Here is a 25,942-nt window from a genome sequence, read left to right as displayed (position 1 = left end):
TGATGATGGAATTGAGGGCTTTGTGGCCAGGTTTGCAGACAATATGAAGGTAAGTGGCGAGGCAGGTAGTGTTGAGCAAGCAAGGAGTCTGCAGAAGGATTTAGACAGATTAGGAATATGGGCAAAGAAACGGCAGATGGAGTATAGTGCAGGAAAGTGTATGGTCGTGCACTTTGGACAGAATAAAGGCATAGACTATTTTCTAAATGGGGAGCAAATTCAAAAATCAGTGGTGCAAAGGGACAGGAGTCCTCATGCAGGATTTCCTAAAGGTTAACTTGCAGGTAGAGTCAGTGGTAAGGAAGGTAAAAGCAATTATTGGCATTCATTTCAAGAGGACCAGAATGTAAAAGCAAGAATGTAATGTTAAGGCATTGGTCAGACCGTACTTGGAATATTGTGAGCAGTTTTGGGCTCCTTATCTAAGAGAAGATGTGCTGGCATTGGAGAGAGTAGGGAGGAAGTTTACAGAAATTATTCCTGAAATGAAAGGCTTATCTTCAGTGGACATTTAATTATTTTGGGCCTGCACTCCCTAGAGTTTAGAAGAATGGGGGGAGGGGGGAGGGGGGAGTCTTATTGAAACCTATTGAATATTGAAAGGCTTGGACAAAGTGGATGAGGAGAGAATTTTTCCTATAGTGAGAGTGTCTAGGATCAGAGGGCAGAGCCTCAGAATAGAGGGATGTCCATTTAGAACACAGATAAGGAGGAATTTATTTAGCCAGTGAATAGTGAATCTGTGGAATTCATTACCAAAGACAGCTGTAGGGGCCAAGTCATTGGGCATATTTAAAGCAGAATTTGATAGTTTCTTGATTAGTCAGGACGTCAAAGGTTACGGGGAGAAGGGTTGAGAGGGATAATAAATCAACCATAAAGGAATGGCAGAACAGACTTGATGGGCTGAATTGCCTAATTCTTCATGTCAATGGTCTTATCATTACTTCTATTTGGAGTAATCTCATAGACCCTATATTATCACACCATCTTGTCTGTTTTGTAACAAACACAGCGGAGTAGCCACACACACAAAATGCTGGAGGAACTCAGCAGGTCAGACAGCATCTATGGAAAAGAATAAACAGTCGACATTTTGGGCGAAGACCCTTCTTCAGGACTGAAAAGGAAGGGGGAAAACACCAGAGTAAAAAGTGGGAGAAAGGGAAGGAAGATTAGCTAAAAATTGACAGGTGAAGCCAGGAAAGGTAAAGGGCTGGTGAAGAAGGAATCTGATAAGAATGGAGAGTAGACCATGGGAGAAAGGGAAGAAGGAGGGGTACAGAGGGATATGATAGAGGTAATGGAGTAGCCGGTCCTTGTAACTCAAGTCTTGCGGTCGCAGTTCAGTTTGTAACTCTTTCTGTGCAACCTCTCCAATTTAATGACATCCTCCCTGTAGTAAATTGACCCAAATTTTATGCACTATTCTGTGGCCTTACCAACCTCTTGTAGTGCCATAACATCACATTCCAACTCCTATACTCAATATTCTCATCACTGAAGGCAAGCATTCTAAGCACCTTCTTCACCATCCTTGTGTAGTCTCTTTTAAGGACCTGTGCAGAAGATGGCTTCTGCACCCCTTTCTCTCTCTGTTGTTTAACATTTCCCAGGACCCTAGCATTTACTGTACAGGTCTTCCCCTGGTTTGTCATAGCAAAATGCAGCACCTCCCAATTATTTGAATTAAACTCCATTGACAAGTGCCTATAATCAACCATTTTTTTAAAGTATTGGTTTAATTTTCCAAAAATGTTCCTTAAGAATATACAGCCTTAGTATATTATAGTACAACCACAATATAACATCAACATCTATATCCTTATTAAAAATAAAACAAACTTTTACCTAATTTCCATTTTAGAGTTAGGGTGTGGAGATGGTGAATGATAATTGCAGTAGGTATATGTAAGGTTTAGAAAGCTGAATTTGGACAGGGCCATTAAGGGATACAAAGGAAGCCAGAGAGAAATTAAACAGAATCAGGAAAGTTAAAAAAGCCATGAAATGTCCTTAGCAAGTGGGATTAAAGGGATTCCCTGAACATTATCTATTTAAAAACAAAGATAACAAGAGAAAAGGTAAGAGCACTCAAAGTCTAAGGAGGGAATTTAAGCCTGGAGCCCAAGTTCGAGTTTATTGTCATTCAAACATACACATGTATACTCCCAAATGAAACAACATTTTCTTAGATCAAAGTGCACAATACAGTGCATATAACTGACACACACACACAACACAAAGTAATATTACCACAAATAAATTGACAAATAATAAAATATATTCCAAAAAATTAACATTTAGCATGAGGTGCATTTACAACAGAAGTTTAAAAAGTTATCGGTGTAACATGATGAGACCTGGGTAGTGACAGGGAGTTCAGTACCACTACCGGGGGAGAAACCTGTTTCCAAACCTAACAGTCCTTGTCCTAATGCTACTTTACCTCCTAAGGAAATGGGCAAGGCACTTGATGAGTTTGAGAGTACTTAACTTTTGAGTAGTTTTCTTTATTACACCTATAATGGTTGATAATCTGAGAAACTCTGTCAGACATGCTGGTGGAATCAGATGTAATTACTATGCTTAAGAGGCATTTAGACAGACTCTTAAATAGGCAAGATATAGAGAGATAAGATCCTAATGCAGGTAATTAGGCTTAGTATACATTGGCATGGAAGTGGTGAGTCAGAGGGCCCCATTTCTGTGTTGTACAACTCTGACTTTGTGTTAGTGCTGGATAAGTTCATTAACAGCTATCTACTCTACCTCACCCAAATAAAGACATCTAAATTGAATGAATTCTAATGGAAGTTGTCTATCATATTCGACAATGACAGGGACCCATTCAAAAACCAATAATTAGTTGACAACTATATTTGTTTCTTTTAATTTAGAAAGTCGACCTGGTGTGACGGAAGTTAAATATGTAGAAAAGGAGCCAGCAGAGCGCCATATGATTGTCTCATGGGAACAGGTAAACAATTTTAAATCTTTATGGGAGATTGTGCCAAAGGATTAATTATCATAATGACTCCACCTTCTAAATGAAGCCACCCCCCACCAATTATCCTGACTATGCCTTCAAAATGCTGCTGTTGCTCTTAAATCAGATCACACCTTAACTTGTCCACATAATCATTTGGCAATTTTTTTGTTTCCGTTAAACATCTTGTCTTGTTCTACCTGTCTTATTGAGGTTCTTTGCTAACTTCCAATATAAAGATATAGAATATAGAACAGTACAGCACAGGACCACACCTTTCAGCCCACAATTTTATGCCTAAGCAATTAAATTAGTCATTAAATGACTAACTAAACTAATTTCTTTTGCCTTCACAATGTCCATTTTCTCACATTCATGTGCCTATCTAAACATCTCTTAAAAGTCTCAAATTTATCTGCCTCCACGACCATTCTGAGTAAAAAAAGAAACTTGCTCTCACATCTCCTTTGAGCTTACCCCTGCTTGTGTTAAATGCAACCTTGGGATATTTCAACCCAGGGAAAAAGATACTGTCTGTCTACTCTATGCCTTTCATGATCTTATCAACCTTTATCAGATCTTCCCTCAGCCTCCATCGTTCCAGAGAAAACAATCCAAGTTTGTCCAACCTCTTCTATAGCACATGTCCTCTAATCCAGGCAACATCCTGTTAAACCTCTTCTGCACCCTCTCCTAAGCCTTGACACTCTCCCGAGAATGGGGCAACTAGAGCGATATGTAATACTCCAGATGCAACCTACTAGAGTTCTCTAAAGCTGCCACATAACTTCCTGACTTTTGCCTTGATTCACATTTCCCTCATTTCAGGAGCTAATTATAACAGCATTATCGGCTTTCTTTAAATGATAAGCTAAGCATTTATTTCAGTCATTTCGATCTGAACCTAATACTATCAGTTGACTGTTGTGAAGACTTTTTCCCATGCCAACATCATTTTGTCACACTCTGTGCAATCATATTAATTGAAACCATCTGTACTTTTCAAATTCAGCAATTATTTACCTCAAGATTATACTTTTTGGAACCAAGGGTAAATAAGGCTGCGGCAGTGTAAAGTTGTGAACTATCCTTGTACTTCAAAATAATTTTTGAACAGTGAACAGTAAGGCAGCTGCAGATAGTATTCAATAATGCTTTGTGTTCCATCCAGATCTGACAATAAATTCAGAAAAACAAAATGCTAAAAATAAATACAATACCATTTCAGTCAGCATTTCCTGATTTTGCTCCAGATTTCCAGCATCCTTAATATTTTGATTTTGAATGAATGCCTCAGTGGGAAGGGGAAGAGGGAATGATGGTCTTAATGGGGCCGTGAATATGAAAGATAGAGGTGAGGGTGTGCATGAACAGATTGAAAGCTGTTAGAACTGTTATTATTGATTGTAAGTCCATACAATGTATCCTTTTATTCCATCCTTTTATTGACACCCAGTGACTAAACTCCCATTTGGCACTCCACTAATGCACTCAATTCCATTATGTTATTCCTTAATTGTGGAATAAATGGGCAAAATATTTTTGAAATGCTGCAGGTTTATGGCTTTTACAAAATTTGGATTAAATATTAGAATTTCATGTAATAAAGCAGAGACCCTAGAGACTGCAGATGCTGGAATCTGAAACCAGATTAGATGAAGGATCTTGACCCAACATGTTGACTGTCCATTTCCCTCCATCACTGCTGCCTGACACAGTAATCCTCCAGCGCTTTTTGTATTGTTATGTAACAAAGAAGAATTTTTGACTTCTCTGGCATCCTTGAAATAATGAATTATGCATTATTTCGCATGCCACTTTTGTTGTCATAAAATGGTATAGCCTTCACCTTATCATAAGCATTTGCATGTTCTAGTTTTAGGGGCATGTAATGTAATTTTAGCCAGCAACTTGGAGAGCAATATATTAAACTTTTTAAATAAATGAATAATAAGAAAATACTTATTTCATCAGTTTTGTATGAACAATCCTGAAATAAGCATTTTCTTAAATTTACACCTGAACAATTCAGTGCTTTTGTTCACAGAAGAACTGCTGTGCACTCCCAGAGGATCTGAGGAACTTTTACCTAATGACTGATGGCTTTTTGATGACCTGGAGTATCAAGTTTGATGGTAAGAGTATTGTGTCATTTTTCTTTTTCCATTCTTCTGTTCAATCTTCCATGGCATTGCACCAGAATTATTTATACTAGTTAGGTGAAGTGTGATTAGACACTGGGCTCATTGTACTAGATTGTAAAGAAATCTTATATCAGAAATTGTCTTCTTTTTATCAATTATCTTGCTTGCATTTAAAGTGAAAACCTCTGATGCAATCTTGTCCTATTAAAATTATATTTTCCTAAAACGTGATACATTTTAGTGTTTCAATAAACAAAAGAGTGTCGTTATAATTTGAGAAACTTGTGAAGTCTATTTCACTTGGAACATAACTATTTAAAACAGAAAAGATTTTTAATGTAAGATTAAAAATTTTAATAACACTTTATAAAGTGGTAAAAATTGCATATCCTGTTATTTAAAAGCTTCCTAAAAAAAATAATCCATCTTAACCTGCTGATGGGGTCAAGTCTGAGAAGGATTTGACCCCATAGTGTTAAAAACTGGAATGAGTATCACATAGGCTTTGTTAGTTCAACTTTCATCTGAGATGCAAGTTCAAAGCCAACCAAGTATTAAGGATTGAAAGACTTATTTGTCACTTGCATTGTTCAGTATGAAGTGAGGCCCCATAAGCTAAACCCTATCACCCAACAATTATTTTTTTCTATTATTATTCATTTATGGGATGTGAACGTCGCCAGCTAAGCCAGCATTTACTGCCCATCCCTTGTTGCCCTGGAGAAGGTGAAGATGAGCTACCTTCTTGAACTGCTGCAGTCCCTGAGGTGTAGGTACACCCACAGTGCTGTTAGGGAAGGAATTCCATGATTTTGACCCAGCGACAATGAATGAACAGTGATGTGTTTCCGAGTCGGGATGGTGAGTGACTTGGAGGGGGATTTCCAAGTGATGGTGTTCCCAAGTATCTGCTGTTCTTGTCCTTCTAGGTGATAGTGGTCGTGGGTCTGGAAGCTGCTGTCTTAGGAACTTTGGTGTGTTGTTGCAGTGCATCTTGTAGATAGTATACACTGCTGCAACTGCTTGTCAATGGTGGAGGGACTGGATGCTTGTGGAAGGGGTACCAATCAAGTGGGCTGACTTATACTGGATGATGCCAAGCTTCTTGAGTATTGATGGAGCTTTACTCATCCAGGCAAGTGGCGAGTATTCTATTACACTACTGACCTGAGCCTTGTAGATGGTGGACAGGCTTTTGGGAGTTACACACCACAAGATTCCTAGCTTTTGACCTGTTCTGGTAGCCTCAGTGCTTATATGGCTGGACCAGTTCAGTTTTCTGTCAATGGTAACCCCCGGGATGTTGATAGTGGGGGATTCAGTGATGGTGATGCCATTGAATGTCAAGGGACAATGGTTAGAGCCTCTCTTCATGGAGATGGTCACTGCTGGCACTTGCATGGCTCGAATGTTACTTGCCACATGTCAGCCCAAGCCTGGATATTGTCCAGGTACTGTTATATTTTGGTATGAACTGCTTCACTATCTGAGGAGCCATGAATGGTGCAGAACATTGTGCAGTCATCTGCAAAACATCCCCACTTCTGACCTTATGATGTAAGGAAGGTCATTGATGAAGCAGCTAAAGATGCTTGGTTCCCTGTGGACACTTCCCTGTGGAACTCCTGCAGTGATGTCCTGAGGATGTGATTGACCTCCAACCATCACAACCTCTGCCCACCTTATTGAGCATCAGATGGCAACTTCGCCATTTCTTTTGACATTTGACTCTTTTATTTTTTACTACTCTTGAGTTGCTAGCTCAACGCTCAACCCAGCACAGTGTGGAAGGAACCAGCCAGATTGAAACTCAGGACTGCTTGCCTCAAAGTCCAGTGCAGATGCTCCTACACCACCAGCCGGCTAACATCCACTTAACAATACTATAAAATGCCTTTAAGTAGGATTAACTATGCTACATAAATACATTTTATTATATTTGTATTATAAAGCTGGCCAAATGCTAACCTTCAATTCTGTCTCCTACACAATGATGGCAAAGGCCAAAAATGGGAGTATCCTGAAACTCAATCTATTTCTTCTTTGTCTGTTCCTCACCTGCACTCAAACATTTTTACGTTAGGTTGCTGACTTCCATATTTTTAATATAATATTTTAAAATTTAATTTGACTGAAGAAAAACATTTTATTGATTATACAGTGCAGAATAGACCCTTCCAGGCCTTCAAGCCACCCAATATTCCCCCAATTTAATCCTCGCCTAATCATAGGACAATTTACAATGACCAATTAACCTCCCAACCGGTCTCTGGACTGTGGGAGGAAACCGGAACATCCAGAAGAAACCTACGCCAAGAAGGGGAGGATGTACAAGCTCCTTCCAGGTAGTGGCAGGAATTGAACCCGGGTGACCTGTACTATGAAACATTGTGCTAACCACTATGCTATCGTGCCAGCCTGGGACTTGTATCTGTTTGCAGTTTTCTCTTTTACACTATTTTCTCCTCTATGGTGTCCTTCGCTTTTTCTAGGGGCTAGGGTACAAACAAGAATTGTGGGAGGTTCAGCTTAGTGGAAGAGAAGAAGAGATGAATATGGCTGAGGCAAATAAAAGGCTGATCTCAATCTTAACAGTTCAGGAGCTCATGTTTACTGGAGGTGAGGTCAGAATTGTCAGCTGATTTTAAGAAAACAGGTCATCTTTGCTTTCCATGATGATCTCAAACTTCTAGGTAATTCTGACAACTAAAGACAGGTCATTGGGGTCTCTCTTCCCGCCATTACAGACATTTACACTACACACTACAACCGCAAAGCTAACAGCATTGTGAAGGACCCCTCGCACCCCCACACAAACTCTTCTCCCTCCTGCCATCTGGCAAAAGATACCAAAGCATTTGGGCTCTCACGACCAGACTGTGCAACAGTTTTTTCCCCCAAGCCATCAGTCTCCTCAATACCCAGAGTCTAGACTGACATCTACATCATTTATTATTATATTGAAATTTGTCCTCTACTGTGCCCATTGTCTTGTTTATTAATTATTTATTAATTAATGTACTGCCCTGCACTATTTTATGCACTTTATGTAGTCCTGTGTAGGTCTGTAGTCTAGAGTAGTTTTTGTACTGTTTTATGTAGTCTAGTGTAGCCTTGAGTTGTCTCACATAGTCTAGTCTAGTTTTGTGTTGTTTCATTTAGCACCATGGTCCTGGAGGAACATTGTTTCGTCTTTACTGTGTACAGCAGTTTATGGTCGAAATGATTTAAAAAAAAAAGCTACTTGACTTGACTTGAGGTCAGGTCTGGTACTTGGCATAGGTACTAGGCTAAAACAGTTATCATACTGCATAGACTTAAAAATGTAGGTCAGAAGCTGGAATAACAGGTCAGATTAAGTAAAGGTTATACTGGTGATGAAGATTTCAATGATGCAGAAGTGTGAGAGCAACTCTATGATTGGCTTGTATCTGCTTCCATGCTAAATTATTATTGTGAATTGGGCTAATGTGTTTTTATTCTTGTTTTTTTTAAACCTCTAAGCAATTTCATTCTATTTCTATAACGACTTCCAGCAGTCCCAACATCAGTTGCTTCACGTATCCAGCCGATGCCATTTTTCATTTGAGTCACATGTTTCGGAAATCACCCTAGTTTTCCATCTCCTTTTAGATCCAGCCAAAAGTTGAATTTTTAATTAAGCCATTCAATATATTGTACACTTAGTTGTCGTTGTTCTTCTCCCTACCTTATTGCACATCAGGCGGCAACCTTGCCATTTCTTTTAGCAATTGTCCTTTTCTTTTTCAATGCTCAACCCAGCACAATGGAAAGCGTGGAAGGAACCAGCCAGATTTGAACCCAGGACTGCTCACCTCAAAGTGTAGTGCAGTGCAGATGCTACTATGCCACCAACCAGCTAACATACACTTCACAATACTATAAAATGCCTTTTAGTAGCATTAACTATGCTACATAAATACAATTTTCATAAACACTTAAGATTCTGGCCTCAATTTTGCAACTTGTATAAACTGTCTGCTCTGATCATGTAACTACTTCTGACCATATTTTACAATTAATCCATTGCCTGTGAAATGCTTGGGATAGGATGTCCTGATGATAGATACTCTGTATCGAATTACTTTACTGTAGGTCCATCAACCCTTTTCTTAATCAAAATCCTGCATTATTTAAACACAAAGTACACTGCAGATGCTGTGATCAAATCAACACGTACAAACAAGCTGGAGGAACTCAGCAGGTCGGGCAGCATCCATGGAAACGAGCAGTCAACGTTTCAGGCTGAGACCCTTCGTCACGACTGAAGGAGGAGGGGGCAGGGGCCCTACAAAGAAGGTGGGGGGAGGGTGAGAAGGTGCCAGGTGAAAAACCAATCAGAAGAAAGATCAAGGGGTGGAGGAGAGGATGCAGGGAGGGGATAGGCAGGAGAGGTGAAGAAGGAATGTAAGGGGAAAGCACTATGGGTAGTAGAAGACAGAATCATGAGAGAAGTGATGGGCAGCTGGAAGAGGAGGCAGAATGAAAGTGGGATGGGGGAAGGCAAAGGGAGGGAATTACTGGAAGTTGGAGAATTCGATGTTCATACCAAGGGGCTGGAGACTACCCAGACGGTATATGAGGTGTTGCTCTTCCATCCTGAGTTTGGTCTCATCAAGGCAGTAGAGGAGGCCATGTATGGACATATCCGAATGGGAATGTGAAGCAGAGTTGAAGTAGGTGGCAACTGGGAGATCCTGTCTGTTGTGGCAGATGGAGCAGAGGTGTTCAACGAAGCAGTCCCCTAATCTGCACCGGGTCTCACCGATGTAGAGGAGGCCGCACCGGGAGCACCGGATGCAATAGATTACCCCAACAGACTCACAAGTGAAGTGTTGCCTGTTTGGGGCCCTGAATGGTGGTAAGAGAGGAGGTGTAAGAACAGGTGTAGCACTTACGCTTGCAGGGATAAGTGCCAGGTGGGAGATCTGTGGGGAGGGATGTGTGGACCAGGCAGTCGCGGAGGGAATGATCCCTGCAAAAAGCGGAGAGGGGTAGAGAGGGAAAGATGTGCTTAGTGGTGGGGTCCTGTTGAAGGTGGCGGAAGTTGCGGAGGATAATATGCTGGATCCGGAGGCTGGTGGGGTGATAGGTGAGGATAAGGGGAACACGGTCCCTGTTTTGGTGATGGGAGCATGGGGTGAGGGCCGAAGTGTGGAAAAAGAGGAGATGCGGGTGAGGGCATCATTGATGACGGCAGAAGGGAAACCACGATTCTTAAAGAAAGAGGACATTTGAGATGTCCTGGAACGGAAAGCCTCATCCTGGGAGCAGATCCGGCAGAGATTGAGGAACTGGGAATAGGGAATAGCATTTTGACATTTGGCAGGGTGGGAAGAGGTATAGTTGAGGTAATTATGAGAGTCAGTGGGTTTATAGAAGATGTCAGTGGACAGTCTGTCTCCAGAGATGGAGACCGAGAGATCGAGAAAGGGGAGGGTAGTGTCCGAGATGGACCAAGTGAATTTGAGGGCTGGGTGAAAGTTAGAAGCAAAGTCGATAAAATTGACGAGCTCGGGACTTCCGGTAAGATGGCGATTGTTTAGCTGCTCCGAACTTTTGTTCCATTACTGTCGCTATCTTTGCACTAAATGTCTCCATTTTTTAAACCTTAGTTCGGAATTATTTCGGTATCTCTTACTTGCCTGTGAATATATCTAACTTACAATGTCTAGCAAGAGTTCTAAATCCGGGAGAAAAGAAGCTATGACCCCGTCGGACGAGACGATGGTTGCGCTTGGAAAGCTCCGAGACGAAATCTTAAAGGAATTTAAAACCGCTTTCAAACAGTTAGAAGACAAACTGGATCAGATTAACGATAAAGTGGACAAACATGCTGAACACTTATCTCGCATCGATTCGACTTCTGAAGATTTAGAAAGTCGTGTTCGATACTTGGAGACTCTCTGTTCCAGCTTGGAGGAAAAATCCAACAAACTTCTCTCCAAAATGGTGGATCTCGAAAATCGCAATAGACGCTGTAACATCAGAATTCTGGGATTGCCAGAGGCGACCGAAAAGGGATCAACCGTGAAGTTTTTCGCCGAGTTTCTCTGTGAGTTATTCGGGAAAGATTTGCTTCCGAAGCCGCCCGAGCTCGAACGGGCACACAGAGTTTACGTTCCCCCCGGAATTCTGGGCTCCCGCCCGCGACCAGTAATCTTGTGTTTCCATCAATACCAGGTAAAACACAGTCTGATCGTAGAGGCGCGTCGCAGGGGGTCTCTTCCTTTCAAGGATACAACCATTCGCTTTGTGGAAGATTTTGCACCCCAGACCTTAAAGATGCGCGCTGAGTTTAAAGGTGCAATGAAAGTGCTTTTTGATCGTGGTTTCAAACCTTCCCTTCGTAACCCTGTCGATCTACGAATCAAGCTTAATACCGGGACATACAAGTGGTTCAAATCAGCGAAGGAAGCTGATGCGTTTGTGGCAAGTCTTCCGGCTGTCCAGTCAGCTTCGGAATCTGATCGGACCTCCTAAAATGGTGGATAAGTACTCCTCGTAGTAAAATTACTTTCTCTGGACTCGGAATTCACTTGAATCACTCAGACATTATTCATTGAAACTTTAAGGGCTGTTGACAATCTCTCCCGGGATTTGGTGTGTGTGTAATCTATTTTTATTCTTGTATAACTTTACCTACAGAGTTCTACGACTAATTCTAACTTGTTTTGGAGGTTCGAAGTCTTTAGTGAAGGCCTCCCTGTTTGTTGGTTCACAGTTCAACTGCTGATTTATTTTTCCTTTGTTTTAAATATTTATTTATTTTATCTTTTTCTTTTCTTCACCCCTTTTTTCTAATCTCTGAATTTTTTTCTCCCTTCTCTGTAAATGGTTGATAAATACTCGTCTTGAATTTATAATTCTCCCCTTCCTCTTCTTTTTTCTTTTACCTTCTTACCTTTTTTTTCCCTTTCTCGTACTTTATTCTTCTATAATTTTTTGCGGGTAGGTTAGTTTTGGTTTTCTTCCGATTTTCTCTGTATTAAGTTTTATATTTCTGCAGAAGGTGTTCTAATCTGTAGTTATGTTTTCTAGTGCATAAACTAGTTATTATTTGCTATAGTATTTATACGGAACTGTTGTTAATGACACAGATCTGGAAGTTGTATTTGGGTTAATTTTTTTGGTAGAGCTAGCTACTTGTTTTGGTAGCCGTCTAGTTTTGGGTTGTGCGGGTGGGGTGGGTTTTCCAGTTCCAACATCTCTTTATTGCTTAGGACATGTTTATATTTTGACCTTACGAATCTATGTTTACATCTCTGCTCCCAGACTGCTATTGTACTGCTTGACTTTTTATATGCCTGCTGCTTTTTATGCATTAGTAATTGATAATGGCTAGTGCACTTAAATTCGTGAGCTGGAATGTAAAGGGATTGAACCACCCTGTTAAAAGGAGGAAGGTATTCTCACATATTAAACAACTCAAAGCTGACATTGCTTTCCTCCAAGAAACTCATATTCGTTGTTTTGATAACTCCCGGCTTCTGTCAAAGTGGGCGGGTCAGCATTTTCATTCATCCTTTGCCGCTAAAGCTAGGGGAGTCTCCATTCTTATTAACTCAAATATTCCTTTTGAACTCCATAATAAAATATCTGATACAAATGGCCGTTTTATTATTGTTTCTGGTAAACTATATAACACTAAAGTTGCACTAGCAAACCTGTATGCCCCCAACTTTGATGATGTTAACTTTTTTGAACGTTTTTTTTCCTCACTACCAGACCAAAACTCATACTCTCTTATACTGGGTGGTGACTTCAACTGTTGGTTGGATCCTAAACTGGACCGATCGTCCTCTGTTACCAGATCACCTACTAAATCTGCCTTAGCTATTCAATCGTTTCTCTCTAATTTTGGTATCTCTGATATATGGCGTTTCCTCCATCCTACGGAGGGAGATTATTCTTTTTTCTCACATGTTCACCATACCTTCACTAGAATTGACTATTTGTTACTCGATAACCAACTTATCCCATTTGCCCACTCTTGTGACTATCAGAGTATACTGATTTCTGACCATGCCCCAGTTACCCTCTCTCTGAACTTTCCCGGTCTCCCTCAGAGGAACAAACACTGGCGGTTCGATTCAACTTTATTATCGGATGATGATTTCGTAAAATTTATTAAGGATCAGATAACCTTTTATTTTAACACTAATACATCACCTGAAGTGCCATCCCAGATTGTCTGGGATGCCATGAAAGCATATCTGAGGGGTCAAATAATCTCTTACACAGCAAATCTCAATAGAAGATCCCGTGCAGATCGAGCAGACCTCATTAACCAGATTAAAGATTTGGATCAAATATATGTCCAAACTAAGAACCCTGAATTATACAAGAAGCGCGTTGAACTCCAAACTAAATTTAACCTTCTGTCCACTCAACCTGTCGAACGCCAACTTCTCGAAAGCAAGAGCCGCTTTTACATTCATGGGGATAAGTCTGGTAAATTCCTAGCCAATCAGCTGAGGCGTTCCAAAGCCAAACAGCATATTACAAAGATCCGGAAGGAGAAAGGAGATTTTACATCGGATCATTTAGAAATTAATGACGCATTTAAAAAATTTTATTCTCGGCTTTATTCCTCTGAATCTCTGAATGACAATATCTCTGTGGATCAATTTTTACAGAATCTGAATATCCCCTCACTTTCATCTGATTTCAAAGCCAAACTCAATGCGCCTATATCATCAGAAGAAATATCTTTTGCAATTTCTGCACTGTCCTCAGGGAAATCTCCTGGACCTGATGGGTTCCCTGTGGAATTTTATAAATCATTCTCTTCACTTCTTTCTCCTCAGTTACTTTCAGTATTATCTGACTCGTTTAATTACGGCAAATTGCCACCCTCTTTCAATGAGGCATCTATTATTCTTCTTTTAAAAAAGGGCAAAGACCCAACAGAGTGTTCCTATTACAGGCCGATCTCTCTGCTCAATGTTGATGTAAAGATCTTAGCTAAAGTGTTGACTCATAGATTAGAAACCATTATTCCCTCCATTATCTCTGATGACCAAACAGGCTTTATTAAAAACCGTCTCCCTTTTTTTAACATTCGGCGTCTATTTAATATTTTATACTCAGTTCCAACTGGGACTCCTGAATGTGTTATCTCCCTTGATGCGGAGAAAGCATTTGATCGTATAGAGTGGAACTACCTTTTTGCAGTCTTAGAAAAATTTGACCTCGGCCAAAGTTTCATCTCTTGGATCCAATTGCTGTACCTGTGTCCTACTGCTTCTGTTCTAACTAATTTTCAGAAATCCCAAGTATTTAATCTCAAACGTGGCACCCGTCAGGGATGCCCCTTAAGTCCCTTTCTCTTTGATTTGGCTATAGAACCTCTGGTGATAGCATTTTGAAATTGTCCTGAATTGACCGGGATTTGGAGAGGGGGTGTTGAGCATAAAGTTTCTCTCTATGCTGATGACTTATTACTCTTTCTCTCAAATCTGTCTACATCCTTACCTCTAATGTTTTCACTTCTTGACCAGTTTAGCCAGATCTCTGGCTATAAACTCAACTTACATAAGGGTGAACTTTTCCCAATTAATAAAGAAGCACAAGAACTAATATTTTGTGATCTCCCTTTTAAAGTAGTCCATAATCAATTTACTTATCTTGGAATTACAGTCACAAGGAAGTTTAAAGATCTCTTTCGTGAAAACTTTGTCAATCTTTCATATGCTATAAAACAGAGTCTGGTACAATGGTCACCTCTATCTATGTCCTTGGTAGGTCATATCAATGTTGTTAAAATGTATGTTCTCCCCAAATTTTTATACTTATTTCAATCTACCCCAATTTTTATTCCTAAATCTTTTTTTGATTCCTTAGGCTCTATTATTTTGTCATATCTGTGGCAGAATAAGCGCCCTAGAATTAATAAAATCCACCTCCAAAGATCTAAAAAAGAGGGTGGCATGGCTTTACCTAACTTTCGCTTATATTACTGGGCAGCTAATATACGCTGTGCTGCCTTCTGGTCTTTCTTCCACGGTCAACCCAAGTGCCCTAACTGGGTGGCAATGGAGTTGAGCTCCACTAAAGAATTATCTATATCTGCACTTCTTGGCTCTGCACTCCCTAGCAATCTGCCCAGATCAATAGTTAATCCTCTGGTTAGACACACTTTGCGTATATGGGCTCAGTTCAGGAAATGCTATGGTTTCCAGGGGTTTTCCGTTTCTAGCCCTGTTGCACATAATCACCTTTTTTTACCTACTACGTACGATTCAGCATTCCATGTTTGGTACAGGAAGGGCATTAGACATTTTGAAGATCTCTTCATTGATAATCGCTTCGCTTCTTTTCAGCAGCTCTCCGTTAAGTTCAACCTGCCTAACGCTCACTTTTTCAGATATCTCCAAATCTGACACTTTACTGCTCCTTTAATTCCTAACTTTCCTGAAATGCCTGCGAAAAATGCTATGGACCTATTTCTTTCCATTAATCCACTAGGTAAAGGTTTAATATCAATTATCCGAGATAAACTAGCAGCCTTACGACGGGCCCCTGTGGATAAAATTAAAATGGCCTGGGAGCAGGATTTAAATATCTCCTTATCCGAGGAGAGCTGGGACTCAGTTCTCAAATCGGTTAACTCAACCTCCCTTTGTGCTCGCCATTGCCTTTTACAGTTTAAGATTGTTCATAGAGCCCATATGTTTAAATCTAAACTATCTCGATTCTACCCTGGCATTCGTCCACTCTGTGATAAATGCAAGAGGGGCGAGGCCTCTCTCATCCATATGTACTGGTTCTGTCCTAGCTTGGAGAAATTCTGGAAAGATGTCTTCACTACATTATCGGGTATTCTGAATCAGCACCTAGAACCTAACCCCTTAATTGCTCTGTTCAGTTTTTGGGGCGAGACAGATTTATGTCTGGGTCCGACCAAATGCCGAATACTATCCTTTGCCTCTCTCCTGGCAAGACGCTTGATCCTCCTTAGATGGAGAGATGTTGCCCCGCCCACTCATGCGCAATGGCTTAACGACATTATGGCCTGCTTGGACCTCGAAAAAATTCATTATTCAGTTCTTAATTCGGATCTAAAGTTCCATAAGGTCTGGGGACCTTTTATCGAGTACTTTCATAACCTTCCTCTTGACTAGGGTTTTTTTTTCTCTTCTTTACTCAGAGAGTGGTAGCTGTGTGGAATGAGCTTCCAGTAGAACTGATAGAGGCAGGTTTGGGTATTGTTATTTAAAGTAAAATTGGATAGGTATATGGACAGAAAAGGAATGGAGAGTTATGGGCTAAGTGCGGGTCAGTGGGACTAGGTGTGAGTAAGCGTTCAGCACGGACTGAAAGAGCCGAGATGGCCTGTTTAAGTGCTGTAATTGTTATATGTTTATAGGTGGAGGTCATGGGATACATCCCGGATGTAGGTGGGGAGGGACTGAACTATGGGTGACAAAATAGAGTCCGGGTAGGCAGATACGAGTTCGGTGGGGCAGGAGCAGGCCAAAACTATGGGCCTACCTGGACAGTCAGGCTTGTGGATCTTGGGGAGATTATTTAGATTGAAGTTTTGATGAAAAGGAAAACGGAACTAATTCTCTGTTGAACAAAGGATGGCTGTAGATCTGCTTGATGGCTTAATGAAGTTGGCAAAACTACTGACCATTCTTGTTTTCCATATTAATCTGCAAATGCCAATAATATGAAAAATAGCTATGAATTGCTTAAAAATATCAACAAATACAATTACTTTGTAGTTTTAGTGTTGCTAACTTTTTTTCAAAGAGGCATGAATCTAGTATTTTCATTTTTCCACAATGGTATAAGTAGATTATAAAGCTGGTACTATTGAAACCTGTTGTGCCACTTGATAAATTGTCTAAGTGATTTTTATTTTATCTGATTTAATAAAACTTCTCTTTCACAGGTAGCAACATGCAACTGGGAACAATGGTAATCAACAGCATTTCAGCACTCTGTCGACTGGGCACTTCGTCTTTTTACAGTTTGCCAAATGCACCCACTTTAGCTGATTTGGAAAGTGATACAGATGATGAAGGTACTGTTGTGTCAAAATTTCAGGGGTGTGCGGGAGGAGGTGCTGCATGGATACTGTCTCAGCACAGGTAACTTGCTGCACTCGTGGAATGACAAGTTGTTTCTATTGAAGCCCCACAGCCAGGGTGATTAATTTTCACCATTAACATTCTCAAGCATGCAGACACACTGGTATCCTTTTTTTTTTAAAAGAAGTTTTTTAAATAAAGAATCTTTTTAGCATTTTATACACCAAAAGAAAATACATGAAGTTCAAAAGTTTAAAGCAAATTTATTATCAAAGCACACAGATATCACCATGTACTATCCTGAGATTCATTTTCTTGTGGGTAAATATGAAGAAAGACAATGGAATCCATGGAAAAACTGCACTCAATGAAGACGGACAAACAACCAATGTGCAAAAGACAACAAACTGTGTAAATACAGAAAAGAGAAAAGAAAACAAAATAAATATAATAATAATAATAAATAAGCAGTAAATATCAAGAACATGAGTTGTAGAGTCCTTGAAAATGAGCCAGTAGGTTGTGGATCAGTTCAGTGTTGGAGTGAGTGTAGTTGAATTAAGTTATTCCCTTTGGGATAACTCCACTGCTGTCATCAGGAAGAAGGTAAAGGAGCCTTAAGTCCCACATCACCAGGTTTAGGAACAGTTATTAACCATCAGGCTCTTGAACCAGAGGGTATAATTTTACTAACCCCGACAATGAACTGATCCCACAACCTATGGACTCACTTTTAAGGGCTCTACAACTCTTGGCTTGATATTTATTGTTTATTTTTTCTTTTTGTATTTGGACAGTTTATTGATATTTATGTTCTTGGGTAATAAATTTACTTTGAACTTCGGTTCAAGAGCCTGATGGTTGAGGGGAAATAACTATTCCTGAACTAGGCTCCTGTACCTCTTTCCTAATGGCAGCAGCAAGAAGAGAGCATGTTGTGGATGGTGGGAGTTCTTGATGATGGATGCTGCTTTCCGGCAACAGTGCACTTTGTAGATGTGTTCAATGGTGGGGGCAGCTTTTCCCATGATAGAAAGGAATGCAATGTCACTTTCAAATTGCATACCAGATTATCTTTTAAATGCTTGCCATTTATTTTGTGAGAGATTGTTGTGCTGCACCAGGTTTCATCTCTTGTATGTTTCCTAGAATGAGAACTGGGAAGCGATTTCCTTTCATTTTTTTACTCCATGGGTGGTCTATCTGTATAACACTAAAATATTTGGTCAGCTGGAAGATGCAAACCTAGGTAAACAACAGCGGTTGATACTCACTGGGAAAAGTGATTATCAAGAAAATCCCAGAATAATTAAGCTTTGACCAAATTGTTATGGGTACAGAATGTGTAAGCCATACAAATCAAGGATATCACAATGTCTTTGCCAAATGGCATTAGTAAATCAATCATTTGCTTAAATTTTTCCCCAGAATTTAATGAGCTATTGCTATATGATTATAATAAATTTATTTAATAAATAGTCTGAATTAATTTCCTAAACTGCAAAAGAGCATGTTTTGAGTCTTAATAGATCTTTGCATTGCTAATTCAACAGCATAATCAATATCATGTTGTCATATCCATTACATTATCTCTTGCTAAAGCACTTAGTTAGCCCATGGTGCTGGATGACAAGAACATGACATATGAGCAGAATTAGGTCATTTGGACCATCGAGTCTACTTCGCCATTCAGTCATGGCTGATTTTAGTTTCCCTCTCAACTCCAATCTATAACCTTCTCCCCGTAGACTATGACATCCTTACTAATCAAGATCTTATCAACCTCTGCTTTAAATATACCCAATGACTTGGCCTCCACAGCCATCTGTGGCAATGAATTTCACGGATTTACCATCCTTTAGCTAAAGAATTTCCTCGTCATCTGTTTTAGAGTGGCATCCTTGTATTCTGATGTGATGCCCTATGGTCCTAGACTCTCCCACTATTCAAAACATCCTTTTCATTTATAAAAGTGATAGTGCCACTCATTTAGCACCTCATGTTCCTGATGTTGCTCTTGACATGTATGTCTGACTTCCTTATTAAATCAGCATCCATCATCAGGGACCCCCACCACCCAGGACATGTTCTCTTCCCACTGCAATTTGTCTATCAGCACAATAGATCTACAGCGGACATGAACTCATTGGCTCTTCACACGCCCTTTGATCACTTAGACAATACAAATACCCATGTCAGGAAACACACACAAAATGCTTGTGGAACGTTACAGGCCAGGCAGCATCTATAGGAAGAAGTACAGTCAACGTTTTGGGCTGAGACCTGTCGTCAGGACTAACTGAAAGAAGAGATAGTAAGAGATTTGAAAGTGGGAGGGGGAGATCCAAAATGATAGGAGAAGACAGGAGGGGGAGGGATGAAGCTAAGAGCTAGAAAGTTGATTGCAAAAGGGATACAGAGCTGGAGAAGGGAGAAGATCATGGGACAGGAGGCCTAGGGAGAAAGAAAGGGGGAGGGGAACACCAGAGGGAGATGGAGAGCAGGCAAGGAGTGATTGTGAGAGGGGCAGAGAGAGGGGAAAAAAAGGAAGGAAATAATTAATGAATAAATAAGGGATGGGGTAAGAAGTAGAGGAGGGGCATAAACGGAAGTTGGAGAAATCAATGTTGATGCCATCAGGTTGGAGGCTACCCAGACGGAATATAAGGTGTTGTTCCTCCAACCTGAGTGTGGCTTCATCTTGACAGTAGAGGAGGCCATGGATTGACATATCAGAATGGGACACTGGGAGATCCTGCTTTCTCTGGCAGACAGAGCATAAGGTGTTCAGCGAAATGGTCTCCCAGTCTGCATCGGCGGACCTGTTTCAGGATGCTGTTTATTGACTAAAGTTCAGCTTAACAGTTCTAATCGAAAAGCTCCAGAACCTACAGCTCTGTATCTCCCTCTGTAACTGAATCCGCGACTTCCTAATTGGAAGACCACAATCTGTGTGGGTCAGAAGTAACATCTCCACATTGGTGACAATCAACAGTGGCATTCTCAGGAATGTGTGCTTAGTCTACTGCTCTGCTCCCTACACCCATGACTGGGTGGCTAGGCACAGCTCAAATACCGTCTGTATGTTTGCTAATGGTACGACCATTGTTGGCAGAATTTCAGCTGGTGACGAGAGGGTGTACAGGAGCGAGATATATCAGCTCATTGAGTGTTGTCACAGCAACAACCTGGCACTCAACATCAGACCAAAGAACTGATTGGACTTCAGAAACGTTAAGAAGAGGGAACACACAGCAGTTTTCATAGAGGGATCAGAAGTGGAAGAGGTGAGCAATTTCAAGTTCCTGGGTGTCTTTCTTTGAGGATCTGACTCGGACCCAACATATAAATGTAGCTACAAAGAAGACATGACAGCAGCTACATTTCATTAAGAGTTTGAGGAGATTTGCTATGTCACCAAAGCGCTCTAAAATTTCTACAGATGTACTGTGGAGAGCATTCAAACTGGTTGCATCAGTGTGGAGGAGGATGCTACTGTGTGGGATCAAAGTACGCTGCAGAGAGCTGTAAACGTAGTTAGCTCCATCATGGACATGACCCGCCATAGTATCCTGGCCATCTTCAAGCAGTGATGCCTCAAACAGGTAGCATTCATCAGTAAGTATCCCCATCACCCAGGACATGCCTTGTTCTCATTGCTGCTATCAGGAAAGAGGTGAAGGCACAGAAGTGTGAAAGCACACACTCAATGATTCAGGAACAGCTTCTTTCCCTCTGCTATCCAATTTCTGAATGGGCATTGAACCCATGAGTACTACCTCACTACTTTTTTTTATTCCTATTTTTGCACTACTTATTTAAATATACATATATACACTTGCATCACCAGGTTCTGGAACTGATATTACCCCTCAACCATCAGGCTCTTGAACCAAAAGGGATAACTTCACTCAGTTTCCATCATTGATCTTTGAAATATTCTTCCCCACAATAGATGGACTCACTTGCAACTACTCTTCATCTCATGTTCTCAATGCTTATTGCTTATTTATTTATATTATTATTTCTTTTTGTATTTGCACAGTTAATTATCTTTTGTACACTGATTGAACAACCTAGTTAATGCAGTCTTTCATTGATTCTGCTGTGGTTATTCTATTTTGAATTTATTGAGTGTGCCCACAAGAAAATGAATCTAAAGGTTGTATATGGTAACATGTATGTACTTTGATAATACGTTTACTTTGAATTAATTAACTTTATAAACCACAGAAAAGAGGACCTTTAGCCCACCATGTCTCTGCCAGCTATTAAAATATGATTCTATATTGTTCATATTTTCTAGCACATGTTCCATAGATTTATGTTGTAGGTGCTATAGGTGCTCATCTAAAAGTATCTTAAGTCTTCTGACAGTCTGCCTCCATCTCTGGGCAGAATGTCCTAGATCTGGGGTGGCACTGTAGCATAGTGACTTTTGCAATGCTGCTAAGCACCAGTGACCCAGGTTCAATTCGGCCACTGTCTGTAAGGACTTTGTATGTTCTCCCGTAACTGCATGGGTTTCCTCTGGGTGCTCCAGTTATTTAGTTAGTAAGTTATTTGGTCATATGGCTGTAAATGACAGCAAGGGTTTGTTAGACCAGAAGGGCTTGTTACTGTACTGTATCTTTTCTTTAAAAAAAATAATATCCCAACCACCTTAATGGATGCATTGGTCATGATCTTTCAAGAATCACTTGATTCAGGCATGGTCCTGGAGGACTGGAAGATTGCAAATGTCACTCCACTCTTTAAGAAAGGAGGACGGCAGAAGAATGGAAATTATAGGCCAGTTAGCCTAATCTCATAGGTTAGGAAAGTGTTGGAGTCTATTATTAAGGATGAGGTTTTGGGGTACTTGGAGACTAACGATAAAATAAGTCAGTGTTTTGTTTCTGTAAAGTGAAATCTTGCTTGACAAATCTGTTAGAACTCTTCAAGGAAATAACAAGCAGAGTGGACAAAGAAGAGACAGTGGATGTAATTTACTTGGATTTTCAGAAAGCATTTGATAAGTCAAATCAAGTCACTTTTATTGTCATTTTGACCATAACTGGTGGTACAGTACATAGTAAAATTGAGACATTTTTTCAGGACCATGGTGTTACATGACACAGTACAAAAACTAGACTGAACAATGTAAAAAAACAGAAAAAAACTACACTAGACTACAAACCTACCTAGGACTGCATAAGGAAGTCCTAGGAAGTCATGACATCATAGGAAGTCATTCCTACCTGTGGCCATCAAACTTCACAACTCCTCCCTCAGAGTGTCAGACACCCTGAGCCAATAGGCTGGTCCTGGACTTATTTCCACTTGGCATGATTAACTTATTATTACTTAATTATTTATGGTTTTGTATTGCTATATTTCTTCACTATTCTTGGTTGGTGCGGCTGTAATGAAACCCAATTTCCTTCGGGATCAATAAAGTATATCTGTCTGTCTGTAAAGTGCACAAAACAGTGCAGGCATTACAATAAATAATAACCAAGACAATAGGGCAGTAAGGTCCCACACATGCTGCTTAACAAGATAAAATCCTCTGGTGTTATAGGAAATATACTGGCATGGATAGGGGAATGGCTGATAGGCAGGAGGCAGCAAGTGCGAATAAAGGGGCCCTTTTCTGCTTGGCTGCCGGTGACTGGTGTTCCTCTGGGATCAGCGTTGGGACTACTACTTTTCACATTGTTTGTCAATGATTAGGGTAATGGAATTGATGGTTTTGTGGATAATATAAAGATAGGTAGTGGATAGGTAGTGTTGAGGAAGCAATGCAATTGCAGCAGGACTTGGACAAATTAGAAGAATGGGCAAAAAAGTGGCAGATGGAATTACAGAGTTGGGAAATGTATTCACGAGGATGATAGCAGGAATGAAGCGGTTAACATCTGAGGAGCATTTGGCAGCTTTGGGCCTGTACTCATGGAAATTTAGAAGAATGCATGGGGATCTCATTGAAACCTACCAAATGTTGAAAAGTCTAGATAACGTAGATGTGGAGCGGATGATTCCTCTGGTGGGGGTATCCAGAACTTGAGGGCACAGCCTCAAAATTGAGGGGAGACTTTTTAGAGAAGTAAGGAGGATTTTTTTTTAGTCTAAGAGTGGTGAATATGTGGAATACTCTTCAACAGACTGTGGTGGAGGCCAAGTCCGTGGGTATATTCAAAGCGGAAGTTGATAGTTTTCCTGATTAGTTGAGACATCAAGGGATATGGTGAAAAGGCAGGTGTATGGGGTTGAATGGGATCCAGGATCAGCCATGATGAAATGGCGGAGCAGACTCCTCCAGATCCAGCAAATCCTCCAGCATGTTGTATGTGTTGCTCAGATTTCCAGCATCTACAGATCTCTTGTTTGTGTTTTATACAGCTCTACCATAATCTAGTTGCTATTATAATTGGTGCCCTGGCTAATGTAGTTCTGTTAGCCCCATATATTATAGATCATTTTTCCCTCAAATTTATTCTCTTGCCAACTGCAAGAAGCCGGTTAGGCAACTGCATATCATGGGATTCAGCTAATCTGGTCACTAATGGTCCTGTCGTGCATCTTGCGTTTGGTATAACTTTTCATATAGACAAGCGTGTCTCCAAATTTTAACTTTATTTAGAAATACGGCGTGGAACAGGCCCCTGTGGCCCAACAAGCCGCACCACCCAGCACCCCACCTATTTGACGTTGGCCTAATCACAGGATATATATAATGACCTATCAACCTACCTAACCAGTACATCTTTGGAACGTTAGAGGAAACCAAAGCAGCTTGAGGAAACACGTGATCATGGGGAGAACTTACAAACTCTTTACAGTCAGCACCAGAATTGACCTCTGAACTCCAGAATGCCCCAGGCTGTAACAGTGTCGCGCTAAACACTACGCCACGGTGGCGCCCCAATTGTGCTTCATTTGCAATAGATGGACTTTTGTCTTTCAGAATTGCAGATTGTATAAGATATAAAATGTGCTGTTTAATCAAATTTACTAATTGCTCACTTTATCTTTTTTTTTAAATAAGATAAAGAAGAACCTTTCAAGAAACCTCATTTTAATTCACAGTACCGAATTTTCGAGTTAGACTCTTGTAATGGAAACGGGAAAGTTTGCTTGGTTTACAAAAACGTCCAATCAGGTATTTTTTTTATCATTATCATTATCAGTGGTTATATCTGTTTGCTTTATTGTAGAAGCAATTAAAAGTAAAAGGGAATGTAAGAATCCTTAAATCATTCCTCTATAATTCTAATTCAATAATTCTAAACATACAAATTTCTGTCCAGCTTCTCCTTTCTTTCTTCTTTTATGTCAGAAAGTTACAATACCTTAACATAGAACATTATAGCACATGACAGGTCCTTCAGCCCATGAAGAACTTTTCACCTACTCTAAAATTTATCTAACCTTTCCTTCCTGCATAGCCCTCCATTTTTCTGTCATCCATATGCCTATCTATGTGTTTCTTAAATGCCCCTAATGTATCTGCCTTTACTACCACCCCTGGCAGCGCATTCCACCTTTGCTCCAAAGAGAGAAGCCTTACTCGCTCAAGCCATTTTCATAGGACATATCCTCTAGTCCAGGGAATATTCTAGTAAATCTCCTCCACACCCTCTTTAAAGCTTCCACAGCCTTCATATAATGGGGGAACCAGAACTGAACACAATATTCCAAGAGTGGTGTACCTAAGCTTTTATTGAGCTGCAACATTACCTTGTGACTCCATTTTACAACTAAGGAAGGCTAACACACCATACACCTTCTGAACAACACTATCAACTTGCATGACAACTGAGTGATCTATGGTTAAGGATCCCAAACCCCCTCTGTTGCTCAACACTGCCGAGAATCCTGCCATTATCCCTGTATTCTTCCTTCAATTTTGACCTTCCAAATCACTTCACATTTTTCTAGGTTGAATTCCGTCTACCACTTCTTGGTCTTGCTCTGCACCCTGTCAATGTGCTGTTGCAACCTGTCCACAACTCCACCAATCTTCATGGCATCTGCAAACTTACTAACCCACCCTGCCACGTCCTCATCCAAGTCAATTATAAAAATCACAAAGAGCTGGTGTCCCAGAACAGATCCCTGTGGAACACCATTGGTCACCGACCTCCAGGCAGAATACACTCCATCTATTATCACCCAATTCTGTAACCACACTGCCAAGTTTCCCTGGATCCCATCCCTCTTGAGCTTCTGAATGAGCCAACCTTGGGGAACCTTATCAAACACCTTATTAAAATCTGTGTAGATATGATACATCAAAACTTTTGTCCTTGCTGATTATCTGCTGATAGATGTAGTTTAGTGATAGAAATTGCTACAGTTTGGTAAGAAGGTGGAGTCTTCTTCCAGAGCTTATAGCATAAAATCATCGTAGTGCAGTGCAGTATTGCATAGCTAGAGTGTCGTGTTTCACGTAATCTATTAAACCCCTGCATGACCAGGTATGTGTTGGTGCTTGCTGACTAACATAAAAGCTGTTTTTTATAGTTTGGTACCATGAGTGCCCAAACTATATGCATTCCTTGGGTGCACTGGAAGTAAAAAAAAATAATAAGTCCCTTCTTGTTCTTCAGTCAATTACCTTAAATACATAGCAACACACAAAATGCTGGAGGAACTCGGCAGTTCAGACAGTATTTATGGAGGGAAATGAACAGTTGACATTTCAGGCAGAAACCTTTTATCAGCGTATTTAGCTACATCATGTCACAATGAAGGGTTGGGTT

General features: G+C 40.4%; 1 protein-coding gene across 1 annotated transcript in view; it reads left to right on the top strand.

Annotated features, from left to right (window-relative positions):
* Window positions 1-25,942, top strand: part of tpgs2 (tubulin polyglutamylase complex subunit 2) — a 40,008-nt gene that overhangs the window by 6,990 nt on the left and 7,076 nt on the right. The window contains exons 2-5 of the mRNA XM_073064216.1: window positions 2,901-2,980; window positions 5,037-5,124; window positions 17,057-17,188; window positions 24,226-24,339. Of these exons, the coding sequence (XP_072920317.1) occupies window positions 2,901-2,980; window positions 5,037-5,124; window positions 17,057-17,188; window positions 24,226-24,339 (414 nt within the window). The remainder of the gene's footprint in view (window positions 1-2,900; window positions 2,981-5,036; window positions 5,125-17,056; window positions 17,189-24,225; window positions 24,340-25,942) is intronic.

Source organism: Hemitrygon akajei, chromosome 13 (genome assembly GCF_048418815.1).
Source record: "Hemitrygon akajei chromosome 13, sHemAka1.3, whole genome shotgun sequence".
NCBI classification, from domain to species: domain Eukaryota; kingdom Metazoa; phylum Chordata; class Chondrichthyes; order Myliobatiformes; family Dasyatidae; genus Hemitrygon; species Hemitrygon akajei.
The sequence above is the reverse complement of the archived record's forward strand: the minus strand, read 5'-3'. Positions and strand labels throughout refer to the sequence as shown.